The 22,233-nt window shown below is 53.2% G+C and overlaps 1 protein-coding gene across 5 annotated transcripts in view; it reads right to left on the bottom strand.

Moving 5' to 3' along the window:
- The window catches only part of PXDN (peroxidasin), a 67,292-nt gene that overhangs the window by 4,634 nt on the left and 40,425 nt on the right, over positions 1-22,233 (bottom strand). For 4 of the 5 annotated variants that reach the window (XR_003794929.1, XR_003794930.1, XM_029232145.1 and 1 more), the window contains exons 10-21: positions 17,967-18,239; positions 16,745-16,861; positions 15,460-15,618; positions 14,614-14,726; positions 13,750-13,906; positions 11,029-11,137; positions 10,313-10,470; positions 7,756-9,259; positions 4,834-4,968; positions 4,319-4,527; positions 1,600-1,720; positions 1,291-1,423 (exon numbers count right to left, since the gene is read on the bottom strand). Coding sequence is in view for 3 of the 5 variants with exons in the window: in XM_029232145.1 (XP_029087978.1) it covers positions 1,291-1,423; positions 1,600-1,720; positions 4,319-4,527; positions 4,834-4,968; positions 7,756-9,259; positions 10,313-10,470; positions 11,029-11,137; positions 13,750-13,906; positions 14,614-14,726; positions 15,460-15,618; positions 16,745-16,861; positions 17,967-18,239 (3,188 nt within the window). In the remaining 2 variants the exon portion in view is untranslated. Of the gene's footprint in view, positions 1-930; positions 1,424-1,599; positions 1,721-4,318; positions 4,528-4,833; positions 4,969-7,755; positions 9,260-10,312; positions 10,471-11,028; positions 11,138-13,749; positions 13,907-14,613; positions 14,727-15,459; positions 15,619-16,744; positions 16,862-17,966; positions 18,240-22,233 lie in introns of those variants that run through there. The other variant, XM_029232144.1, reaches the window with a different exon arrangement.

Below are 22,233 nucleotides of genomic sequence, written 5' to 3'. Positions count from 1 at the left end.
CTGCACCGTGGAGGGTCTGGCAGCCCCGGCCCATTTCCCTCTGGGATACGTGAGAGGAAAGTAAACTTCCACCTCGTTTATTTAGCCCACCATCGTTCGGGTTTTCCGAGTCTCAACTGACTCACAAACAAGGTGTGGGATGGGCACCGCCGGGCGTGGGGTGGCCAGCCTCTCACCGCCCCGTCCTGCATCCCCCATCTCTGGTCAGCCTGACCCATGTGTGCAGAGCGACCAGGCCTCTCTGCCGCTCCCTGTGGACTCTCAGGGGTCAGGGGTCAGCCGTCTGGCCCTGGACACTCATCCGAGGGTGCAGCCCCACCCTGGGCATGCTGTGTGGTCAGCTCAGGGTCTGCTTGGGTTTTCTGTCTCCAGCTCCAGGCAAAGGGCTTCTTGTCCGGGCCCCGAACCCAACGGGAGGCCAGCTGGGGCAGGCCAGCCCTCCCCCCGCCCCCCCCCAACCGTGGCGAGTCTGTTAGCACCTGAGGCTGTCAACTCTGTCCCCAGACCCCTAGGCGGGAGAAGCTACAGGGCAAGCACAGAGCAGATGCAGAGCAGCCGGCGCACTTCTCCCTGGAAGATACAAACGTCTTCCAAGCCCGCGGACTGAGACCCCCAGAAGCAGGACGTGGCCTGCACCACAGATCCCCCACTCGCAGGCCTGTCTCTGTAATGTTCCACAGCATCAGAAGCCCTTCTCACTGGCACCCTCTGCATGCGTCCCGTTAACCTGAGATCTCACTCTTCACTCCCACTTAGGTGACATCACACTGAGACCCCCGTGCAGACATGGCAGGGGCGGGGTGCGGAGGTCTGCAAACCCTGCAGACCCCCAGGGAAGAGCCCCGGAGTACGGATGTGCCAGTGCCCTTCTGGCACCCAAGGGGACCCGACTTCCATCAAAACCTCCTGATCCCCCCTGGGAGCAGAGGTTTAACAGTCATCCCTGAAGAGGAGGCTTTGGGCAGGACTTGAGGTTTGAATTCTGCGTGGCCCTGACCCGGAGCCCCTCACAGCCAGTGTTCGGGGGGAATCCGCGCCCCTCACCCAACGCGCCAGTGGGCAGCCCACGGCCGAGGGTCCCCGGTCCCAGGAGGTCCAAAGGCAGCTCAACGCGGCCCAGCTGGAGCCAAGCCAGAAAGAAGGGCAGAGACAAAAGTGACCTCCCTGGAGGCTCCCGGGCCGAGGACCAGGGGTATGTGGGCAGCACCTTCCCTTCACCGTCACAGGAGAAACGCACACCGGGCCCAAGGGTGGAGAGGGGCCGGGCAGGTGAGGATGGGGACGCCCAACCTGCTTCCTGAGGTCCCTGATGGTCTTCTGCATCTCCAGGACAAACTCCCGGAAGTCGCTTGTCCCTGCTACTGGTGGGCGCTCAAAGGCGGTGGCCGAGGCGTTACTGGGCCTCGTCCCGGGCATCCCGGCTCTGCTTGGGAGAAGCAAGGGAGACTCAGGACACAGCCAAGGATGTGCGGCTCCCGGGCCCGAGGGTGGGGCGCGTGGAGTGGCTGCATGGGTGCCCTTGAGGCACACCCCCCACAGACACCCAAGGGCCAGCTGGCAGGGTGCACGGTCCCAGGTCCCGGCGTGGCTCGGCCGTACCTTGGCATCTTCCCAGGCCCCGCATCCGTGGCTGGCTCGTCCTCCCGGTAGCTGAATTCAAGGGACCGCCTGCCTCGGAAGTGGTAGGAAAATGCGTTGAACTGTCCCCGGGTTCTGCAGTCTGCGGGCAAAGCGCAGACACGTTAGGGTCTCGAGTCCCACGAAGGGGACGTTAAGAACAGTTCGGCAAGTATCACTGTCCTTCCCGCAGGACACGCTGGGCGCTCAGGTCGGCAGCGCTGGAGGCACCGTCCCCACTCCCCTTCCCCTCCCCTCCCCACGTGAGCGGCCTGGAGCCCCCCGACCCCAGTGCTCCCCCCACCCCCGACAACACCCTCCTCCGGGTGGGGCATGCGCCTGCTGTGCTGCCCACACGGGAGTTGTTGGCACTATTTCAGTGACTTCTACAGTGATCTCAAAAGTGTGTGCATGTGTGTGTCTTCCTCTCCGTGACACATCAGTCCTCACAGAGAAGCTGAAATTCCTGACTTTGCTCAAGAGAAAAAGACACGCATCCTCCCAAGGGCAGCTTCTTAGGTTTCTCACGTGTGCAGGTTTCGTACTTGGATTAAACAAATATACAATTAAGAGATGAAGCTTAAGAAAGTTTGGGTTGAGTCTTTTTTTTGCGGTACACGGGCCTCTCACTGCTGTGGCCTCTCCCGTTGCGGAGCCCAGGCTCCGGACGCGCAGGCTCAGTGGCCATGGCTCACGGGCCCAGCCGCTCCGCGGCATGTGGGATCTTCCCGGACCAGGGCACGAACCCGTGTCCCCTGCATCGGCAGGCGGACTCTCAACCACTGCGCCACCAGGGAAGCCCGTAAGTGAGTCTTTTATAAACACTGAGGTGTCGATAACAGCTACCGACATTTGGTTCTGTCAAACCATAACTCTTTTTTTTCTGCCACTTTTTAGATATGGCTTCTGGACTAAAATAAAAACAGATAAAGCTTATAGAGCATTCTTTAAGTTTTGTCAGCTGAGGGCTATGCCTGCTATTTCTAAGAGGAAAAGAATCCAGAAGAAAGGATGTCGGAAACTGCATCAAGTGCGTAAGCCTCTGACTGTCCAGCTGAAGTAAGAAAAGGCTCTGGGCTGTGGCACAGACGACAGAGCCTGGATCCAAGACTCAGGCTCTAGCTCTGGGCTGTGGCACAGACGACAGAGCCTGGATCCAAGACTCAGGCTCTCAGAGGACTTCGGGCTTCTGGAGCAAAAACCAGAAAACCTGTCTCTGTTCCTTTCTAAGCAGCTACAGGGAATCTATCTGGTAAAGTTATCAGAAAATGAAGATTCTGTAACTGAAAAGAAAGACTGGCTTTTTCCAATGATTTTCAAAGAGAACAACTGCAAACACAAGAATCAAATTCTCTGCCATGTGTGTGGAAAACTGTTGCGACCTTAATATACTAGTCAGAATATTTTTTTTAAAAATCGAAAAAAAAACCCCAAGTTCCCAACAGCTATAAAAATGAGAAATTAATGCTTTGGAAACTTGGGCATGTAGCGAGCAAAATTTTAATATTTATGTGAATTCTCCTACAATGTTGCAAATCGTATTCATTATATATATATTTAACATATTATGTATTCCATGCATTAGTTACGCACATCATACATATGCACAGAGAGAAGCCACAGACACAGAATCACATCAGACACGCTCACTCACACACAGAACGTGCATCAACCCAGATTTCAATACTTACTAGTGAAAATAACAGCTCATTAAAATTAATTACTAGCGAGAACAACCTGGCCAGGGCTATTCCTGCGGAAATAACGAGGTGCAAAAGAAATCTGGTTTCTGCACCTGGTGTCCACGGGCATCGCCAGCCGAAGGTGGAGGGCCGGGGGCCGGGGCTCTGGGCCCTCCTTGTCCACCGCACCCGCAGGGGCTGTGTGGCCCGTGGTGTTGCCCCAGGCTCGGGGCCCCATTTCCTCACCACAAGAGCGGGCTTACCCAGAATGGGTCCTCAATGTTCCCCCCATTGCAATGTTCCCTGGGTCTCTGATCACAGTCGGAATAAAGCCAAAATTATGTTCAAATGAGAACCTGCAGTCGAGATTAGCTACGACCCGGCTCGGGAATGCTGCGTAGGAGCCGCCTGGACAGCGCATCCAGAAACAGCTGCGGCGGCAGGACAGGCACCGCCACCTTCACGGGCTCCCAGGTGCCTGGGTGAGGCCGCCGCGCAGCTGCCTGTCACACCCTCCACTTCCTCAGGAGGTGTTTTATAGCACGTTTCTCTGCTTACACAAGCTCTTCTGGACACTGAGAACACACAGCACGCAGTTTTAAAGTTAAATTTGATGTCTGGCAAGCTTTGCGATCTGATTCTTGTTCATATTTTATCTGCGGGGACAGACAGGCAGGCTATCAAATGCAGACGTGTGATAGGTTTTAAAGAAAAGCTGGGAGCTAAGCTCATTAAAGTTTTGCTGTCTGTTTCTTTTACTTAGTAGTTCTCATTACTAACTCCTATCTCTTGGCATTACAAATTCTTCAAAACCATGACTTTAATTATCCTCAGGTTCTACAGTACTGCTCAGTATGGATACTCCAGAATTTAGCGACCCCCCTAGAGCCGTCTGTTTTGTTTGTGTTCTCAATGCTGTGCTGATTCCAGCCCGTGCGTTAGCGGGCATTAAGCTTCCACCCAAACTGTCGGTGAAGGAGGACGGACCCCGGTGAGCGGCAGGGCCCCGGGACGCCCACCTTCACAGCAGTCTTGCCACACGCGGAGGTCCAGCCGGGGGATCTCGTCACAGCTGCTGTACCCGTGGGGGAACTCGGCCACTCGGAACACGTCCCTCTGCACACGCGTGATGTTGTCTGAATTGTCGCACACGATCCGGGCCAGCGACGTCTGCTTGATCTGCGTGAGCTGGGCGGGGGTGAAGACCCCCGGGTTCTCATACCACAACCTGCGTTCCCCAGAACGAGAGCAAAGCTCAGGGAAAACACGACACGCAAAAGCCCCAGGGGGCTGGTTAAAATATTCCTCACACTCAGTTTCGCCAGCGATGAGACGTAAGTGGTTCAATTAGGTTATCGCTTAAAAATGGACTCAAACGTTACTGTGAGCCACTCAAAAAACAAAGACCAAGAAATCTGCACTGACATCACCAGGGGCAGCTCCTCTGATGGACCAGCACAGGCCACTTCCAGAAGCACTGCCCGGCACACGGCCACCTACCGAGTCACCTGGCAGCAGGTGCGTCTGCACTTACCTGTCCCCGTCCCGTAAGCGCTTGAACTGCGTGCTCAGCAGACACATCAAGGTAGGCCCCAGGCGGCTGCCGGGGACCAGGTCCTCCACCATGAGGGCGGGAAACAGGTCGATGTTGAGCGGGGAGCCGTACAACCTATGAGACCAAGCAGAGCCTTAAATTCACTGAGCAAAGCCGTACCTGGTGAAGAGCACAGCAACTAGCGGAAAATAAAACCCTCGTGGCTTCTTTGTCATTATTTGACGTTATTCAGGTCTTCACTTAGTAAAATCCCCTTATTTCTTTAAAGCATCTATCCATTATGTTTTAGAGATATGTTCCTATTTCCCGTTTATATACGCATGATAAAACACACACATAGGTATATTTATTGTACAAAGCTTAGAGAAGCCAAGAAAACACAAGGAAGGAAATTAAAACCACACCTTTCCTGACTATTTAGAGACAACTTGACATTTACTGTAAACCCTTCCAGTGTTTTTGTCATTGATACATATGAAGAATAAGCTACACACACAGCTAAAGACACGTTTTCAAAACAATACTGGGATTCTACCATACATTGAAAACATACTTGCTCTGAAGAAACTACTTACTAAGTAGGAATCGCACAAAAGACTAAGACAGCAAGGTCTGAATGTTCAAGAACAAACTTTTTCATCAAATTCTTCCAATTCCTTAGAAATAAATGCTTCCAAGCAAAGAGCTGACAACTTCTCTAACATCATTCTTATCTGATCTCTCCTGACACCCTGGGAAGATGGTAATGGCTTAGTTTCAGCTGCCACCCAAAGCTCCACTGGACCTTTTAAGTGCGTCCTGTAACTGAGACGCCTTTTCCACGTGCTTGGATTAGGGGTGCTGACTGCGGACAGGGCCGTGCCGGGCCGTCCTCAGCGCTCCCCATCTCAGGAGCAGGGTGAGCGCGAAGCTGCCGGAAGGGCAGTCAGTCCGAGGACATTCACACTGAACTTTATCCAAGTCCGAGGACGCTCACACTGAACTTTATCCAAGTCCGAGGACGTTCACACTGAACTTTATCCAAGTCCGAGGACGCTCACACTGAACTTTATCCAAGTCCGAGGACGTTCACACTGAACTTTATCCAAGTTCGAGGACATTCACACTGAACTTTAGTTCAGATGGAAACACAGAAAGAGCCTTGCGAGTTTGGTTCTCTGCCTGCAGGGGCTTTTCCCAAAGGAGACACCCCGTTCCTGGGCAGGGCCCCCTTCCGTCTGCCCCCCACCCCTGGGTGATTGGCCACACAGGTGGGCCCCGCAGACCCCAGACCGAAGCAGGGCACCCTCCTGCTCACAGCCCCCCAGCACAGGCCACACTTCCCCCTCGCTGTGCACCCAGAAATGGAAAGATCTGATCGGATGTCACTAACACAGGTGCAAGCACACACTCCCTTAAGCCCCGTCTAAAAGCCTCTCTTCCCTGACAGCGTCACTGTCCCACAGCTGGGACCCACTGTCCCGTGTCGTCACTCTGCCCGGGCACCTGTCTCATCCCCACTCGGTGAGTCAGGCCTGACGCAGAAGCCGGTAAACGCGTGACTCTCCTGGGGGTGGATCACACTGACTGCCTCCCCAGGGTCCCTGGAACTCGAGGTCCAGGGCCCCCAGCCCCCAGCAGCGCTGAGCTGGAGAGCAGACGGCTTTGACAGACGCTGGGCAAAGGAAAGAAACACCGGGAAAGTGATCTCGTCAGTCTGGACAAGAACAACAGAGGATATTCAAGCATAAAGAATACAGACAGTCCACACACCCTAGCTGAGCAGCCCGTGCCACAAAGGTCTCTGTACCGGGGGAGCGTGCGTTTATGTACCGGGCAACCTGACACTGTTATGTATACGAACACCGGAACATCTTAAACTGTAGAGCATGGCGCTCACTTATTCACAACCTGCGATAAACTACGAGTAAAAGTCATTTTCTCCGGAAGGCACAGGCCAGGCCCTAAAGAGAACACGCCTGAACAGCAGTGTTAAGCGTGTGACTGAAGCATCAGCGATTTACCTCTTAGTGAGCGGGAGAGTCCAGAAAATGACCCAAGTGGGCCTTTACAGAAAAGTATTTTTTCCTTTTTAAAGCCGTTCTTTCAAATGGGAAAACATACTGTAAGTACACAGTGACCAGCGGGCCACAGGGGACCCTTGTGGGAAAACTAGTGAGTGGTTATTTCCATTAAAGACCCCCCCCCAGAGAGACTGGAACAATTAACGAGAAAAACAGGACTTAAGGAGCCAGGGCAGACTGGACACGAGAGGGGCGGGGGCGGGGGAGTCGTGAGGACCCTGTCTAAGCAGCGATCTGGACGCAGAGACTCTGGGGAGGAGGCAGCCGCTACAGGCAGGAAGCCCCGTCCCGCCAGACCCCGGCCCCTCGTGGCCTGACAGGGCCGGCCTTGGCCTCTGCGGGCCCACGGAGGAGGGGCTGCCCAGGGGTCTCCAGGGGCCCTGCCCCGCGCGCTGGGCGTCCTCCACTTTCGTGCCCCCGGCCCAGTGAGCCCTCTCCCAGAAGGGGGGAGGAGACTGCTGCCTGTGACGGACGGGGGTGCAGGGGACGTGGCGACGGGCCCGGGTCTGGGGGATAGCGGGTTTAGGAAGAGGACTCCGGACAAAGCCTCATAGCTGGGGGCCCGCCCGTCCTGCGGCGCCAAGGGCTGGCGCTCCGGCTCCCAAGGCTGCAGCAGGGTCTCCTCCCCGAAGCGCCCGCGGGCCAGTCTCGTCCTGCCCGATGATCTCATCCCTCCGCACCCCTCTCATCAGGCCCGCCGGACAGGGCCCCTCATCTCTGAAGTCAAGCCTCAACCTGCCCCCTCCCCGTCTCCACGTGCCCCCCGCCCCCGAGGCTGCACAGACAGAGATTCAAATCCAGGGGCCACGACCCCGTTGGGCTGCCCCCCCACACCCACCGTTGCAGCTTCTCCCGGATCTCGGGGCTCCTGATCTCGTTCTTCAGGTCCTCGAAGGTGTGGGCGGCCGACAGGTTGCAGTAGACGCGGTAGTCGTGGTAGGGCGGGATGCCGTGGTCGCGACCGCGCTGGATATTGATGGCGGCCAGGTCCAGCGCTACCGTGTGCGCCATGGAGAAGAGGCGCTCGGTGAGCTCCGTGTTGAGCAGCTGGGACGGCACGCGCATCTTGCCCGGCACGCCGAACAGGCCGCGGAGCAGCGGGTCGATGCCGCCCTCGTTCACGATGCGGAACGGGGAGAAGAAGGCCTTGTGCAGCGGCACATGGCCGTGTGCCACGGGCTGGAAGTTCTCGTCCAGCCGCTGTAGCAGCGGGTTGACCAGAGTGTGCCCAAACCGGAAGGCGGCCGTGGCGAAGGCGTTGGAGATGCCAGCGTTGGCGCCCGGATCGTAACCACGGTACTCGCCCAGCATCTTCATGCCCACCTCGCCCAGCACCTTGGGCAGCCAGTGCCGGTAGGTGATGTGCTGCACCTGTGCCCCTACCACCTTGCGGGCCTCGTGGTAGATGGTGTCGCCGTCCCAGTGTGGGTTCAGCGCCAGCAGCTCGGCGGCCACGCGGTTGTGCTCGCGGAACCACAGCGTGTGCATGCTGGTCAGGCCGAGCTGCTCGTTGGCACGGTGGTCGCCAGCCAGGAAGCAGGGGATGGGGCTCTCGTTCTCGTCGCGCATGCACTCGGTGGGCGGCCCGGCCGCAAAGGGCAGCAGCGGCTTGCCCGAGCGCTGCACGATGCCCTGGCGCAGCAGGCCCCGCTGGCTGGCCAGGTCGCGGATGGCGCGGGCCTCGTGCTCGGAGCTGCCGTAGACGTTGGAGGCGTCGATGTAAGAGGTGAGCTGGTTGATCTGCTCGCGGGGGTACACGGAGTTCATGAGCAGCGACGTCATGCCGCTGCCGCACACCGGGCTGGAGCGCACGAAGAACATGCAGCGCGCCCCGCTGCGCGCCCGCGGGTCATCGGGGGGGATGGCCACCGAGAAGCAGGGCGGGTCGCTGCTACACGTGGAGCTGCAGTGCTGCCCGTCAGAGAAGCGGGCCTGGCTCAGGGCCACCACCGTGGAGTCCAGGTCGTGGTCCAGGAACTGGCCCCACTGCATGAGCATGTGGGTGAACTGCTCGTCCGGGGTGATGGCCTCGGTGCCGATGAGGGCCGTGGACACCAGGCGGGGCATGGGCAGCGGGTGCCCGTGGTAGTGCCGGCCCGGGTCGATGCCACGGGGCGTGTTGAAGCCGTTCTCGTACACGGCCTTGAGCAGGCGCTCGAAGGCGGTCAGCGAGGCGCCCCACATCGGGTGCTGCAGGTTGTTGCAGGTGCCGTCGTGCGTCCGGTACTTCTGGTGGAAGCACATGTCCGAGCAGTTGTTGACACGCCTGTGGGCCGTGCAGCCCGACAGATTGGCGATCAGGCTCAGGTACTGCGGGGACACGAGGTCGTTGTAGTGGTAACCTGGACAGAAGGTGGAGACACGCCTCAGCAGCCCGGGCACCAGGCGGGCACGAGCGCTGTCCCGGGGCCCCTGCCAGCTGGGCCTGCCGGACCAAACAGCAGTGCTGGGACCCGGGAGAGAACAAGCAGGGAGGTGAGGAAGCTCCCGCAGGAAAGTCTGGAAAGGACCTGGCACACCAGCTCCCGCTCCAAGCTCTCCCAGACCCGGCGCCTGGGGCTCCCCACGCAGGGCCCAGGCTCCCCACGCTCCCCACACGGCTGCGGGGTGGCCACCACTCATCTCGCTTCTCCCTTCGGGACCGACTCCCATGTACGTTTAAAGAAGACAGGTGGCAGCTCCCCTCCGCAGAGGACAGTGCCCTCAGCACCCACATACGGAAGCAGTAGAGAGACGGAGGTGAAATTTCCCAGGCTGGGGGAGAAGCAGTCAGACACACAAGCGCCGGAGGCCTGCACGAGAGAGGAGCTTTGCAGGGATAGGACACTGGGCTGCCGTCGCCATCTGGCGTCGGGCTCAGACCCGAGAGCCTGGCATCTCCCGCTTCCCCAGAGAGAAGGGCGAGGCTGGCATGCCCGCTCCGTCACAGCCGCCCTGAGAAGTCCTGAACGGCTGAAGGGCCAGCAAGGAAAACGCCTCCTCCTAAACGCTGTCTGGGCGCTAATGCCCCTCCGGCCCTGCAGAGGCTCACGGGCGGGGCCCCTGCAGCGGGCAGAGGAGGGGGTGGCTTCACCCTCACCGTCTGTGCAACACCTGCTGGGGCTCCATCAGCGTCCTCTCTAACTGCCCCAACCTGGACCCACGGCCTCCGAGGGGCTCTCCTTGGTCCAGAGGCCCCGATGGTCAGAGCCCGGGGGCCAGGACAGCACGACCACCCGTGCTGAGCACATGTCAGGTCACCGCTGGGTCTCCCATCAGACCTGGGGAGCCACAGGACGGTCCCAGCTCAAGGCAACCCGCACGTGACCGCGATCATCACAGACCCTGGGCCCGACAGGCTGGACGTCATCATGGGGAAGGGATCTGCGGGGTGTGGACCCCGCCCTGGTACTGACTTGTTCCGTTCAGGTCCACCATCAGGCCGTGCTGCACGTGCTCCTGAATCAGCTGCAGTGCCCGCTCGAATATCTCCCCGGCCCGGGCCTGCTCCACAGTGTAGGGGTCCCGTGGGTACCGGAACAAGGCCAGCAGGTCGTTCGGGGAGCGGGGTCGGCTAGCGGGTGTTCGGGAAGAAAAGGGAAGAACGGAACAGATGACTGAGAACAAAGGTCACTCGCGCCCGAAGGAGAATTATCGCTCTTAAATATTTCTGTGGCTACGTTTCTACAGACACAAGGTATCGTACCTTACTCATCCCAAGAGGAAGGCAACAAAACAAACGAACAAAACCAAAAGACACTAAAAACAAATAATTAATTACGTCAATAGAAAAAACACCAATATACTATTTCAGTTCAAATGCAGAAAAAACACGTTAGAATTGCCAAGATGAACAAATGCACGAAGGGCTTATGAAATATTTTGTTTTTGCCAAATCACTGAGTTACAAGCCAAAATAATGAGTCAAAAATTTTTTTTAAATGTTCTATTTGTGAATCATAGTTCAGTTTCTACTTGGAAAGGAGAATCTTTCTGTTATCTTAACCCCCAGCAAAGTTAACACCAACACTGTTTATGATTTTCAAATTAAAACAGTGTTTTGTTCCCATCAAACAGGTGAAAACTGCGTATGAGAATCACCCTCTGTAGCCCCGGCCGCCTCTGCAAATACCTGTCAAACAAGTGCGTCCGCGTGGAGTTTATGGCTCTGTCCACCGTCGCGATTGCTTCAACAATGGATGTGGCTACAAATGGGTCCCCGTTCCTACTGACATCGGGAACTAGGAAATGCGAGGTCGCACGTCACCAGAAAACGTGCACACAAGTTAGTCAGAGAATAATGTCTAGACTCTACGTCACTTAGACTGAGGCATACTTTTCTCCAATGTTATTTCTACTTTTCACACCAAACCTTAAGTTATTTCATCACAAATTCTACGAGAAGCTGTTTTCAAACTGTATGGAAGTTGCAGACGCTTAATTTTTTAAATCATGGGATAACCCATAAAAGGACAAGGTAGTTGTAACTTCAAACACTTAAGTTCTTCTACCAAAGCATCGCCCAACAGGGGAGGCGCTGACTCAGGCCCACCCACCAGAGCAGCTGCCCTGCTGGGCGGAGAGTGTGGTGCTTTAATTTCCAGTGGATTCTGTGTGTTCCTCCCATCAAAGGCCAACCTGCCTGGGTGCTGGATCTCAGCCCCCCCCCCCCCCCGAGACTCTGCTCTCCCTTCACCCTATCCCCTCAAGGAAGGATCAGACATTCTTACACCCAACATGTGTGCGTGTGGGCACGCACACACACACACGACCACATGTGCACACACATACATGACTATATATGCACACACATAACTATACATGCGTGCACATGTGTTCATGCACACTCAGGCACACTCGGATAAACCTGACACCTATGAAGCTACGGCTCCCTCTCTACTTTCCTCTTTTCATTCCTTTTTCACTTAATATTGACATTTTTCTAGCGTTTAGAGTTTGCTAAATAAAATAACCTTGTTCCAACCAATCTTTTATCTTTATTTTTCAAAATGTCTCATGCCAGGTCACCAACAGCACGCATTTTAATAAACGGTATCCTTTTCCTTCAAAATACTCGACCTTCTAGAAAATCTGACACGGCTGAAAATGTCCTTATTGAAATGTTGCCTTCACTTGGTTCTGGGATACACACCCCTCCCTCCTGGAATACACCCCCCTCCAGACTGGGACATACGCCCTCCTGATACCGATCTCAAACAGAGCCCCAATTTACTAATTTTTAGAAGCTAATATTTTTATGCCATGTGTTAGACAAATGGACAGAACAATCTTACATAATTGTATTACCCTAATATTTCATTACTACCAATGATTTAAACTGACTTTGTTTTTCTTCAAGCAATGATCACAGAAAAATAATCCAAAAACACTTATTTATATGCCTTAGAAAAAGGGTAATGGAAATTCACTAAAATGTTCAGGGTGGTTATTTTGGGGGAGTGGGATTATGGGTGGGAGATTATTTTTAAACTTCATGTGTAACTAATTCATGTTAAAGTAACATTATTTTTCAAGTATAAAAATAAACATTAATTGAGAAAAACACTGTTTCTAAGTCAGGAGATTCACCAATTTAATTTGTAATCACTTCACGCTCTAATATAATGGGAAAATAAGGTCATTTAACATTTCCCCCCTCAAAAAAAAAAGGTATCCAGTTTCGCCTTTACTGCTGGTTGCAGGTGCCCACAGGCTCCAGGCACCGTGCAGGGAGTGTGCAGTATGGGGTGTGAGGTGTCGGCATATAAATTAACCACACCCAGGCAGGTCTGAGGCTCACCAGCCCTCGGGGAAGGCAGATTAGGTGATTAAAGTGGAAAAGGCAAAAACGCACATGCAGGTGGAGGATGTTTCCTGCAGGAGGAACTGGGGGATCGTCCAGAGGAGGGGCCTGGGTGTGGAGGCTCTGTTACCTGAGAACTCAGGCTTTCTGTGCTGGGGGGTGGCAGGTGAAAGCAGGGCACAGAGAGAGCTGGAGACAAAGTGCAGGTTTGGGTCGAACTGTAGGACTTTATGCAGGGACTTCCCTGGTGGAGCGGTGGTTAAAAGACTCCACACTCCCAATGCGGGGGGCCCGGGTTGAATCCCTCGTCAGGGAACCAGATCCCACGTGCACGCTGCAACTATGAGTTCGCGAGCCGCAACTAAGGAGCGTGCGAGCTGCAACGAAGACCCAGCGCAACCAAATAAATAAATAAAATATCTTTTTAAAAAGACTTTATGCAAAGCTACAGGCTGTGCATTTTACCCTGTTCGCCCAGAACACATGGAGTGTGTTAGGAAGGTGGAGGTGACACCTGGATGGACCAGATGGTGGGGCTGGAGGGGACGCCCTGGGTGAGCTCTGCAGGCCGGCACAGAGCCGGGGTCCACCTGGCTCTAGGGCCACCAACCAGATCCAGGGAAGGGAATGGTCCTTGATTATTTGGGGGTTTAAAATGAAGACTTAATACACGCCAGGACCGCACAAGGCCACACACACCCAGAACAGAGAGAAAACAGTGAAGGGGCCGGGATTCTTTCACAGCAGTAACTACGTCTGTGCTTTGCCAAATGGTGACTGTAAATGACATGCTGTAGAATTTGAGGGGGTTTGGGTGACCACTAAACCAACCAGGAAACCCAGAGTGAGGCAAGATCTCCAAGGGCACGACCACATCGGCCTGCAGAGCCTACAGCAGCAGGAGGAAGGACGGCTGTGCCTCCCTGGACCCCGCCCACCTCCCTGCAAGGTTGGGCTGTGCTGTCTTCAGAAAAACACCCGAACCCCCAAGCTCCCTGCTCTCCTCGGTCGCCTCCGACCGCGCGGGGAGCGTCAGTGCCGCGGGCTCACCGTGCACGCTGAGCACCGTGCTGACCGCCGCCTGCCCGATCGTGTTCCGGGCTGAGCACTCGTAGCGGCCGGCGTCCGCAGGCCCCACGTCGTGGATGGTCAGGAAGCCCTCGGGGCTAATGTGAAATTTCCCGCTTTCTGTCACCTGGACCCCATCCTGGAGCAAGATAAATGGAAGAAACAGAGGGGTCAGACTGCGGAGCAGAGGCATTTACCCTGGAGAGGGGCACCACCTGCCAGGACCTCGCTCATGGCTCCATCATGGTGGCTGTGCTGAGACCCGCCGACGCTGGCAGGAGCTCGCCCGATGCCAATTCAAGGGGAGGAACTTCTCCCACCTGCTTGCAAAAGACCCAGAAAAGCTTAAGACCTCACTCTGGGACGTCCCTGGATCTCTGGGGTGCGCGTGCCAGGGCGTGGCCACAGAAGGCAACCTTCCTGGGACGTGTACTGGGGGTGGGTGGTGCGGGAGAAGCCAGGATGCCTGAGCCACACCCGGTGAGGCCGAGGCTGCAGGGCCCCGAGACCCCGCACTTCCCTTCCGGGGCGCCACTGCACGACCTCCAGGGACAAGTTTCATATTAAAACACTTGCTTGCAATGAAACACTGATATTCATTTCTTTACTGGGCTTAATAAGAAAAACACAGAGAAATGAAACAACAGGAAACCTTCTCTAGTGATTACAGGACCAAGGATCTAACAAAAGGGTTTTCTTTGCTTTTGTCACCAAGAAGGACTCGTAAAGGAGCACGTCCAAAGTTTGTCTCATTTTGTTTACACCACGGCTGCCTTCCAGCTACGGGGGGTCTGGAGAAGCAGCGGGCAGGGGCAGCTGCCCCCAGCCACACGCCGCAGCCCTTACCTTGTTCCAGGTGATGGCGGGCTCAGGCTCCCCCTGAGAGCTGCATGGCAGCTGCACGCTGCTGCCCACCTCCACCGTCGTGTCACTGGGGATGCTGGTGAACACTGGGGTGACTGCAAGGCAAGGGACACGGGCTGACACACGTGGAGAACCCGGGAGACTCCTGATTTGTTCCAAAAGCTTCAGGCGAGCAGAGGCCCCGCCTTCGGTCCGGGCAGGCCCAGAGCACGGAGCGCTCCCGCTGCAGCTGCCGGAGCAAAGGAGCCGGACGGGACCGAGGGACGGCCCAGGGCTGCCACTCTCCACCTGTGCGGCAGCATCTGGTCTGTCCGCACAGCTCCGGTCTGCTTGGGGCGGCCTGGGGCTGCCAAGTCCAAGCCCCCCCCACCCCTCAAGAGCTGGTGACGGGAGGAAGCAGGGGACCGGCTGATGACCTCACCCACGGGCCGCCCACTGTCCTGCCTGCTCAGCACCGGAGCAGACCCAGGCCCCGACCCCCAGGGACCCTCTGCAGGCAGCCCCCCTCCGCGCCCACCCCCCAAGCCATCACCCCTCCTGCTTTCCTCTCCCGGCTCTCAACAGGCACCCGGGGCCAGCAGGAGGCAGAACCTCGCGTGCAGGAGGACATGGGGGCCTGTTCCCGGGTCAGCCGGTGCTGCTGGGTCCGGGGCCACCTTGCTCACCCCCAGGGAAGGCAGGGATGACACAGTGACATAACGTGACCCGTGTCCCACACGCGGCACTGTCCTCACTGCCGACATGAGAGAGACAGGCTACGACTACGGCCTCGGGATGCGCGTCTGGGGGACGGTCCATCGCAGGGAGGGGTGCGGGACCACTGCCTACCTCGGGCCTGGACTGTCAGGTGCGCGGTGACACTCTGGGAGCCGATGATGTTGACAGCCTGGCACTCGTACTGGCCCTGGTCGTGCAGGGCGACGCCCGAGATCCGAAGGGTCCCTGACGACAGGACCAGGTGCCGTCTGTCCACCGACAGCTGGCTCCCTGCAAGGTGGGGATGTACTCTCAGTGACAGGGGTGCGTGGACACGAGCCTGGCCTTCGAGGTGGGAGACGGGAGCCTCAGGGCCAGGCAGAACCCTAGCTGAGGGACAAAGGGGTGGCAGAGCTTGTCTTTTCCAGATCTGGCCTGGAGTCACTGTCCCGGCCTTTGTCACACACCTGTGCGTGTGCGACAGTTCAGGGACAAATAGCACACAGACCCGCCCCCCCCCCAAGACTCTCCAGAGAAGGAGCAAGGGGCAGGGACCAGGGGGTCGAGGGCTAAGTAAGCAAGAGCCGGGGTGGTATGCAGACTTGGAGACAGGGAGAGGCCGGTCCCAGGCTGGGCACAGAGGGATGGGGGGTGGAAAGGGGACGAGGGATGGGAAGGCGTCACAGGCTGGGAAGGGGATGGAGCTGGTGCTGTTTAAAGACAAGCAGCTCCCCAAGTAGGAACAAGCCTCTCCTCCCGAAAACATGGAGCTCTCCTCTCGTCCAGGTTGCTCCCAGGATCCCTGGAAATGGCCCCTCAGGGGCGGAAGGGATGGTGGTGCCCTTTGGTCCAGCGCTAGTCACCCCCTCGATTCCAGAGCAGACCCTGATGGTCCACCAACGTTGGCACCTGCCTCTCTGCAGCCTTCCCAGCCAGGCTGCTGTCACCCCCTGGGGTGACGGGCTGGGCCTTCCCCACATTGTGTGCCCAGCAGCTTCCCAGCTAGAGAAATTGGCTGGGGTCCCACCCAAGGAATTAACGGGGTCAAGTCACAACACCTCTTGGGGAGCAGCAAGAGAACTCTGGGAATTCAAGTGAGAAAGTCATATATACGGTACATGTATTCTACCACCAGTTTCTAGAAGGTTCTATCTGCACATTAGTAAATCTGCTCCAGAGGCTAATTCAGTGCACACTGAAGGCGGGACCCAGACTACTCAGGAGGAGATGGGCCTGACATCCAGGTCCTCGGTGCGGACAGGTCTCCTGTCCTGTGTGTGAGGGGGTGGCCCGTGACCCGACGTGCCCGCAGCTCTGGGTCACGTCGGGTTCAGCCAGCGCCGGCCTGCCCGGGGGGTCCGAGTCCCAGGAAGGGAAGGAAGGAGGAAGTGGGTCACCGTCCTGCCCGACACCTCACCTCCTTTCGTCCAGGCGATGACTGGCTGTGGGTAGCCCCTCGCCTCGCAGTGGAACTCAACTGTCTGACCCTCGATGACAGCTCTGTCCTGGGGCGTCACGGTGAACTGAGGAAGCGCTTCCGGAGGGAAAGACGTTGGAAACGCAACATTTAGGAGACAGCTTTGTGTGAAAACGCCGTTTTCAAGGCACACCACCCACCCTCAAAGAGTCCTACCAGGACCCCGACTGTGGGTGCAGCATCCCGAGGAGAGGAAGATGCCGGAAAGTGAAAAGGAAGAATACCAAACGCTGGGTGCTTCTCAGCATCACACTGACAAGTGTGCAGAAGACTCTTAATTTAACAGCACTGAGGCTACAACACAGAACACAGGTAACGACCTACTTCAGCTCCTGGAAGGGGCCTGACTTGAAGAGATTCATCTCACTCCTCAACCTAAACTAATATTTGCAAATGGTGTAAAATGTCATCTAGCGCAACTGTGCATAGTGACAGGAGTTATTTTATTACTACTGGGTGAAAAAAAATTACAGAATAATATATGCAATATAATTCCATTTTTATAAAAGCAACAACCACAATTAAAAAAGGTAAAAACCAGTGACATGACTGCTTGGTCATAGGTGCAAAGAAAGGGCCAGAGGACGGATTAAGGACCAACTTTTAGTGACGTGGCTTCCACTGGGGACAGAGGAAGCGGGGTGGGGGACAAAGGAAGCCGGTGGGGACAGAGGAGAAGGAAAGAACTCATTCTCTGCATTTCACACTTCTGTGTTGTCCCAGCGCTTCTTAACCAAAGTCCCGCTTGGCAATTTATTTGAAAACTAATAAACTCATTACAGAGTCAATTAAGGAATTTGGAAACACACAGCATTAAGTCTTAAAACTATACATATTTTCAGACCCTATGTCCAAAAATTGACCCTAAGGAAATTCCAAGACGTGTGTAAGACATACTGATTCCGTACACGCAGGCCTTGGTGAATTGGCATGTGTACCCACATTCGTGTGGGGAACACAGCAGAAAGCTAAAGCTCTGACCACCTAAAGCCTGCACCTGGAAAATAAACGTATCACCAAGTCCCACCGAAGGTCAGATGTGATGGGAGAGGATGAAGCAGGCCCCGGGACTGGAAGACCAGGCGGAGCCCGCGGAGGGGCTGGCTTGAGGGCAAGCCAGGGAGGCTGCGGGGAGCCGGGGCCTCTGCGTGGACGCTCTCACCTTGGACGATGATGAAAGCCGTGGCGTGGATGCTGTCCACGGTGTTGGAGGCGAAGCAGGTGTACTCGCCACTATCCTCCCGTTCCACGTTCTGGATGTAGAGGCCGCCGGACGGCGTGATGCTCACCCGCGGGTCAGCGGGCACGGGGGTCCGGTCGCCTCTGGTCCAGGTGATCCTTGGCGGGGGGTGGCCCGTGGCGCTGCACTCCAGAGTCACACTTTCCCCCACCAGCACCTCCGTGTTCTGGGGTTGGATTACAAAAGCGGGGCGAGCTGTCACAGGAAACACAGATTCAGAATTAAAATCCTCCAGTTTAGCAAATGTTTTTGCTTGGTGTTTCTATTTTCATGCTATTCATTCTAGCTATTAAAGTCTAAAATAAGTAAAACAGAAACAATACAATTGCACACTTTGTCTCCTTTCTTTTTTCAAGAAATGTGCAGACCGCAAAGAGGGTCCGTGGCCTCAGGTCAAACCACCATCAGCAGCCCTGACTGACCTGATTCCTTCTTCAAACATGGACCAAACTCTGCAGAAGTCTTTCTTTTTTAAAATTCTAAATGTATATGTCAGTCTTTTCAGTAAACCTTGCTAGTAGTTCTTACTGGTTATAGAACATTGCTTTTAAAGGGTATTTAGAACATATGGAAATAACAAATTTCCCTCATAGAAAGAAAAATACAAATTAATACTCTAAAGAGATGGTTATAATTATGATTACAATGAGATGATTTTTCAACTCTAAATCCAGAAAAAAAAACCCACACACTTATTATTGAGCTTGTGTGTCAAGCACGTGAAGAAACAGAACTCTCACACGGGGGTAGCACAAGTTGCCACAGTCCATCTGGACAGAAACATGGCCACATACATCAAAACTAAAAATTCCTTCACCCTTTTACCCAGAAATTACTCTGCTAGGAATGTACCCCACACATATCTGGTCGGCCAAAAAGTTCGTTCGGGCCTTTCCATGTTACAGAAAAACGCAAACAAAATTTTTGGCCAACCCAATATTTTTTACTGGCTTGTAAAACAATATATGTACAAAAAGGGGTTTTTATTACTGTGTTGCTTCTTCAGGCTGACATCCTGACCCACAAGTTTCCAATCCAAAAATAAAATATTTTTTCCTAACTTCTTTCCTTGGTCTCTCTAGCACGAGGCTAGTCATAATCTTCATTTATTCCACTTACTGTGAACATCCATTCAGTTTGCTATAGGATTTTACATATTGATTGGGTGGGGCATTATCCAAGATTCTGTGACAGTTCAAGTCAGTAAATGGATTACGTACCATGTGGCCCTTCTGAAAAAAAATCCCCAAATTTCCACTTTTCAAACCACCTCTGGCCCAAAGGGTTTTGGATAAAGAGATGGAGACCCGTGACAGCAAAAGATTTGGAATAGACTTCATGTACCCCAAAGGGAACGGGTTAAACAGATGTTTCATCTGGATAATGGGATTCCATGCCACCAGCCATAAAAAGGGCAAGAGTAAGGAAGTCCCTCATATGTTGAAATGAAAGGTCTCTAACAACCAGTAAGTAAGAAGCAGCTCTGGCCTTGCAGGCACTGGCAGTATTTTCTAGAAGGAGGTTGGATGGAGGTGGGAATTACGTGGACCAGGGAAGGAGACAGGAAAGAGACTTCTCTACATATTTTCTCGTTTGTTCCTTTTCATTTTTCTATTTTAAAAAATTTTTAAACTGCTTTATTTTTTTCTTCCAGTTTTATTAAGATATAATTGACATATAGCACTGTATAAGTTTAAGGTGTACAGCATAATGATTTGACTTACATCAGTGATTTGAATTACAGAAATTACCAAAATAAGTTTAGTGAATATCCATCACCTCATACAGATACAAAATAAAAGAAAAAGGAAAAATATTTCTTCCTTGTGACGAGAGCTCTTTGGATACTTTTGTTTATTTTTAAACCCCACTTACCACACATCTAAGTAACAGTGGATCATAGAAAACACAGAAGTGACATTTAATGTTAGCATTTCCAGAGGACGGCAAACTGGAGATGTGGAGCCACGTACAGGGACAAGAACCAAAGGCGAAGCCCATCTTGAGGCATTGGCATGGCCCTGCAATTGTATATGTGGCTTGTAGGACCCTTAGGAGATAGAAAGATGAGGACACCCCAGGATGAGAGTCAGACAGAAAACTCTAGGACGGGTCCCCAAAATGCTCCACCATCAGTACGAGAAAGAGAAAGTCAGCTCCTACCCCCCAGCCCCCCACAGGGACCTCTGCTGAGTAGAAGGGAGAAATAAACCTCATGTCAGCCTTTATCAACCTAAAGTGGGCCGTCACATAGGCCTGCTGTCTAATTCACACTACGTTAGGCAGAAGGAAAGTGACCTCAGTGGAAGAGCTGAGATGCAGGAAGAAATAAAAAGAACTGGAAGTGATAATTACATGGTACAGCTAGACAAACATTAACAGTACAACGTAACAACCTTTTATACATTAAAAAACAGAACTCAGCCTAGAAACTAAGGTGGGTAGTTATACTTGAGACAAACGTAAAGACAGTAACTGTAAACGTTGATAATTTAAGAATGCATTTGAAATTTCTCTAGAATAACCACTTACAGAAAAGAAATAAGGTATATAACTTCTAAACTAGAAGTAGGAAATAGAAGATGAAAAAAAATATTTCAAAACGAGGCAAGAAACATAGAAAAGGTTGGATGAATTGTCCAAAATAAGAGGTAGAATTTATAAATCTAAATTGCTAACCACAATAAATGTATATGGACTCATTTTTAAAGTCAGTGTGAGTTTTTTAAAGAAAAATCTAGCTCTATGCTGTTTACAACAAACACCCAAAATATATTAATATAGAAAAAGGTTCAGAAATAGAGTCACAGGGCTTCCCTGGTGGTGCAGTGGTTGAGAATCTGCCAATGCAGGGGACACGGGTTCAAGCCCTGGTCTGGGAAGATCCCACATGCCGCGGAGCAACTGGGCCCCGTGAGCCACGATTACTGAGCCTGCGCGTCTGGAGCCTGTGCTCTGCAACAAGAGAGCCGTGATGGTGAGAGGCCCGCGTACCGCGATGAGGAGGGGCCCCCGCTCGCCGCAACTGGAGAAAGCCCTCGCACAGAAACAAAGACCCAACACAGCCAAAAATAAATAAATAAATAAATAAAATTTAAAGAAAGAAAAAACCTGTAGGTTATAAAAAAAGAAAAAAAGAAATAGAGTCACAGATATAAAAAACAAACTTGTGGTTACCAAGGGGGAGGGGAGGGGGTGGGATAAATTAGGACATTGGGACTGACATATACACACTACTATATATAAAACAGATAACTAATAAGAACCTGCTGTACAGCACAGGGAACTCTTTTTAATACTCTGTAATGACCTATATGGGAAAAAAAAAAATCTAAAAAAGAGTGGATGTATGTATAGGTATAACTGATTCACTTTGCTGTACACCTAAAACTAATACATTGTAAATCAACTATACTCCAGTAAAAATTTTTAAAAAACGTAAAAAAGAAAGGTTCAGAGCAAAATGATGGGAAAAGTATAGTTGACAGACACTAATCAAAAGAAAGTGGGTTGCATCCATATAAAATCAAACTAACTTTAAAGCAAAAAGCATTAATAATCAAAAGTTTAATTCATGAGGAAGATTAAAAACTGCAAACTTATATGCCCCTAATAACAGAGCTTCAAAACAGAAAAAGTACATTTAACCCTTTGTGACTCACGGAGACTTACAAATGGGTCCATTATCATTACCTACATCACGGTGTTGGCAAACTTCTGTAAAGGGCCACAGAGCATATTTTTTGGGCTTTTCAGGCTATAAATCTTTGCATCTGATTATGTTCCAATAAAACTTAATTAATAGACATTGAAATTTGAACTTCATATAATTATCATGTATTCTAAAATATTACTCTTAAGTTGCTCAATCACATAAAAATGTAAGACACTTTTTTTTTTTTTTTTTTTTTTGCTGTACGCGGGCCTCTCACTCTTGTGGCCTCTCCCGTTGCGGAGCACAGGCTCCGGACGTGCAGGCTCAGCGACCATGGCTCACGGGCCCAGTCGCTCTGCGGCATGTGGGATCTTCCCGGACCGGGGCACGAACCCGTGTCCCCTGCATCGGCAGGCGAACTCTCAACCACTGCGCCACCAGGGAAGCCCAAGACACATTTTTACTTCAAAGATCTTGGAAAAACAGGCAGTGGTCCAGGTTTGGCAGCCCCTAGTCTAGGCTGGCAGGCTGCCA

The sequence above is a fragment of the Monodon monoceros genome, unplaced genomic scaffold (assembly GCF_005190385.1).
Source record: "Monodon monoceros isolate NGI ecotype Baffin Bay Population unplaced genomic scaffold, NGI_Narwhal_1 Super_Scaffold_19, whole genome shotgun sequence".
NCBI classification, from domain to species: domain Eukaryota; kingdom Metazoa; phylum Chordata; class Mammalia; order Artiodactyla; family Monodontidae; genus Monodon; species Monodon monoceros.
Note: the sequence above shows the minus strand (reverse complement) of the source record. Positions and strands in the feature narration are given on the sequence as shown.